General features: G+C 35.9%; 1 protein-coding gene across 1 annotated transcript; it reads right to left on the bottom strand.

The window, feature by feature from the left end:
• LOC147469487 (uncharacterized) lies at nucleotides 1-711 on the bottom strand. The gene is made up of 2 exons (XM_086548537.1): nucleotides 699-711; nucleotides 1-535 (listed from the first exon to the last, which is right to left on the bottom strand). The coding sequence occupies exons 1-2, from the start codon at nucleotides 699-701 to the stop codon at nucleotides 101-103; spliced, it is 438 nt and encodes a 145-aa protein (XP_086404663.1). The 5' UTR covers nucleotides 702-711; the 3' UTR covers nucleotides 1-100.
• Nucleotides 712-4699: the final 3988 nt, after the last annotated feature.

The following is a 4699-nucleotide window of genomic DNA, read 5'->3' as shown; positions in this document are numbered from 1 at the left end:
TGTGATACAAGAAGAATTTATTATGTTCAAGTTTACTACAGCAGATCGAAAGAAAATCGAAAAAATTCCAGTATGCCTTTTCAACTGTAGATTCCTCTCCTTACTTTCCGTATGAGCCGCGACTTCCACCGAAGGAGGTCGCATGGCCGGAGAAAGAGCCGCCCTGATTTCCGAACGAGTTTCCATGGCCGGAGAATTTGCTTCCGTGGGACACTCCGCCGGATGAGAACCTATTAACACCCTGTGATCTTGAACCAGCAGATCCGTAGCCGGATGAAGCGCCATGCGACTGGACGCCTCCATGGCCGCTGGGGAATCCAGCGAAGGATGTACGATGACCGCCTGACGAGACGCGTGCAAAGGATCCATGGCCACCAAGGGATCCTCTGCTGGAGTAAGAGCTTCCAAAAGATCCTCCCCGTGATCCAGAGTGACCTCCATGGGAGGAACTGCTTCCAGACGAACCATGGGAGAAACCAGGGTCCGCCATGGCACCCAGCAGGAGGGCGGCGCTTACGGTGACAAACAAGAGCTTCTGAAATGACACCAGATTATGGAATTCATCAGTGGACACAAATGATAATGATGACAGTAACGGTAATGATGAAATTGACGTTGATAATGGTGTGGAAAATTATATTGAATATGTTACTGGCCGTCAAAAATGATTATCTATCAGTGGTAAAGGGAGCCCTTACCATGATCAGCTGAGAGAGCGAACTGACGAGAAACACATGTTCGTGCCTTATATACTGTCCTTACCAAGGCTAGTCGGCTTCCCTGTGACCTTATCTTGTCCATTATTTTCATATTCACCTTGCAAGAAATTGGAAGGTGTTTGTGTGCGTACATACATATTTTACATACTCGCACATGCCCACATATGCATACATACAAGTTTTTACATGCATGCACATATATCAACACACACACTCATATATATATGTATATATATACATATATGTGTATGTATGTATATGTATATCTATCTATATGTATCTATAAATATATATATACGTAAATATATATATATATATATATATATATATATATACATATACATATACATATATACATACATATATACATATATGCGTGTGTATGCATGTGCGCTTGCGTGAAGTGATACCAATACATACATACATACACACACACACACACACATATATATATATATAAATACAAATACATATACATACATATATGTGTGCGTGTATGTGTATGTATGTATATAAAACACACACACATATATGTATATATGTGTGTTTTATATACATATATACATACATGCATACATATACACGCACACATATATGTATGTATATATGTATGTATATGTATATGTATATATAAATATATATATATATATATATATATATATATATATATATATATATATATATATATATATATATATGCATGTATTTATGTATGTAATCATGCACACATTACACACACACACACACACACACACACACACACATATATATATATATATATATATATATATATATATATATATATATATATATATAATGTATATCATACATACATAAATATATATATATATATAATGTATATAAATGAATATGCATACATAAATATATAATGTATATATTTATACATACATACACACATGTATATGTATATTTATAGACATAAATCTACAAAAACACACACACACACACACACACACATATATATATATATATATATATATATATATATATATATATGTATATGTATATATATATATGTATATATAGATAGATAGATATAGATATATACATACATGTATACACTCACACAAACACATAATGAGAAAGGCAGCTTCGCTTTTTTCTTGCTATTTAGTTCAAGACGTCTCAGTGTCTCATCATACAAATTCCACGACCAAAAGAGAGATAGTAAGTCTTGAGTTTTACAATACTGGCTTACAGTGAGTTTCTTAAATATAGACTCAGAAAAGGATAATCTATGAACAGTTGCACTTAAGATTAATTCCTTGCACATCTTTTGTTGCAAGGAAATCCTGATATATATAGTACTTGACACCAAAATGCCTTAGATCACCAATCAAAACTGAATTTCGTTAGTGATTAATCGCTTGACTAAACTTTCCAGTCCAAAGAGGATTCTTTTATATTTTCTTTAGCATGTCAAGATACCATTTTCACATCCTGGGACTAATATTCCCCTGGGGTTATGGGCTCAGGCAAGGGACTTCAATAGGATTCGTGACCTAAGGGAGGACTCACTGCGACATGATGTATAAACACAGTCAAAATCCTTAGTGATAAAAACAGTAAGACATTTAACGTCTGACGATGTGATGTTACCCGCAATATAACTGCACGGATGTGAAAAAAGAACGAAAGTAAAAGAATACCTACAATATATCATGTTATTGTCTCCATCAGTGATAATCATTCTGGGGCCATGGCCCGGTCTGCGGTGCAGTGATTTCCTCGAAGTATGCATGAAAAGATTGGTGTAATTACCATAATGTGTATGAATACACAATATGAAGAGATGAAATTACTCAAATTAGCACATATACGCATGCTAAGGAACATTATTGCAGGTGTGGAATTAAAACATAATATTGCAATACATGTAGCATGTCAAGATAAAATCGAATAACCTCGAGAGAACGTCGTATTTTACCGTCACTAACAGCAGTATAAGCTCCATGTTCTGAGCCGCATATAAAGCCCATCGAGCTTTACGGGAACTGGCAGAATACAATCTGTATATTCTAGATCTGCAGCTTTTCCAGCGGGCGTCTCACGTGAAGGACTCCATTTGCACGGTCAAACAAGCCATCGCTTCAAAGGCATGGCCAGATGGTTCGCGTGGTTGTTCAGTCCAGTCATGCCGATTTTTCACCTCCAATTGGTTTATATGCTACCCAGACAGACTATATTGTTTTTTTTTCTGTTTATCTGAATTTTAAACTGACTTCTTTGAAATTAAGAAGGTATTATCGGCTGTTCTAGTTTGTCGCTTCCTTCACCATGTGACATTGAGGATGCCACACAGGGACCCGCTATTGCGTATCTTTTCTCGTATAGTACTATGCATATGTACATGCATATTCCTCTCTCTCTCTCACAAGTGCGTTTACGTGAGTGTGTTTGTGTATGTAAGTGTATGTGTATATTTGTGTGTGTATGTATAAGCACGTATGTCTATTAGCGATTGTGTGTATGTATGTTTCAGTGTCAAGGCAAATTTATAGATAAAAATATAATGGAATCTTGGGGAAGAATTAATGTCTTTCTATGATACAAGAATTTATCATGTTCAAGTATACTACAGCAGATCGAAAGAAAATCGAAAAAATTCCAGCATCCCTTTCCAACTGTAGATTCCTCTCCTTACTTTCCGTATGAACCGCGACTTCCACCGAAGGAGGTCGCATGGCCGGAGAAAGAGCCGCCCTGATTCCCGAACGAGTTTCCATGGCCGGAGAATTTGCTTCCGTGGGACACTCCGCCGGATGAGAACCTATTAACACCCTGTGATCTTGAACCAGCAGACCCGTAGCCGGATGAACCGCCATGCGACTGGACGCCTCCATGGCCGCCGGGGAATCCAGCGAAGGATGTACGATGAGCGCCTGACGAGACGCGTGCAAAGGATCCATGGCCACCAAGGGATCCTCTGCTGGAGTAAGAGCTTCCAAAAGATCCTCCCCGTGAGCCAGAGTGACCTCCATGGGAGGAACTGCTTCCAGACGAACCATGGGAGAAACCAGGGTCCGCCATGGCACCCAGCAGGAGGGCGGCGCTTACGGTGACAAACAGGAGCTTCTGAAATGACACCAGATTATGGAATTCATCAGTGGACACAAATATGCTAATAAAAGTAACACTGATAATAAAATTGACGTTGATAATGGTATGAAAATGATAATTGTGATGAACTGATTGTATTTCTTCACAAATGAGAACACATCATTGATGGGGAGAGCCCTTACCATAATCAGTTGAGAGAGTGAACTGACGAGAAACACATGTTCGTGCCTTATATACTGTCCTAACCAAGGTCAATCCGCTACGCTGTGACCTTGTCTTGTCCATTATTTTCTTATCCAACTTTCAAGAAACTGGAAAGAGGTGTGTGTATGTGTGCATACATACATGGTTTACATACTTGTACGCTCTCACACATACAAGTATATTACACACACATATATGTATATATGTGTGTATGTATTTCCATGTGTGTGTATGTGTATATATTTTTTATATCAATATCTTGGTATATACATACACATATATGTATATGTATGTACATATTTATGCACACACATATGTATGTGTATGGGTATGTGTAGATATATACACATACCAATATGTATATGTATGTATGTATGCATATATATATATATATATATATATATATATATATATATATATACATATATATACATACATATATATACATATATTATATATGTGTGTCTGGCAGTCACACATATATTTTTATAAAAATACACACACATATGTATATATATGTATATATATATACATATACATATGCATACACACATTTATGTGTATATATACATATGTTTATATACACATATATTATATATATATATGTATATATATATATATATATATATATATATATATATATATATATATATATATATATATATATATATATATATATATATATGTTACCAGCA

This window comes from Penaeus japonicus, unplaced genomic scaffold (assembly GCF_977035675.1).
Source record: "Penaeus japonicus unplaced genomic scaffold, GWHDUDI00000001_assembly GWHDUDI00000021, whole genome shotgun sequence".
Lineage (NCBI taxonomy): Eukaryota > Metazoa > Arthropoda > Malacostraca > Decapoda > Penaeidae > Penaeus > Penaeus japonicus.
Note: the sequence above shows the minus strand (reverse complement) of the source record. Positions and strands in the feature narration are given on the sequence as shown.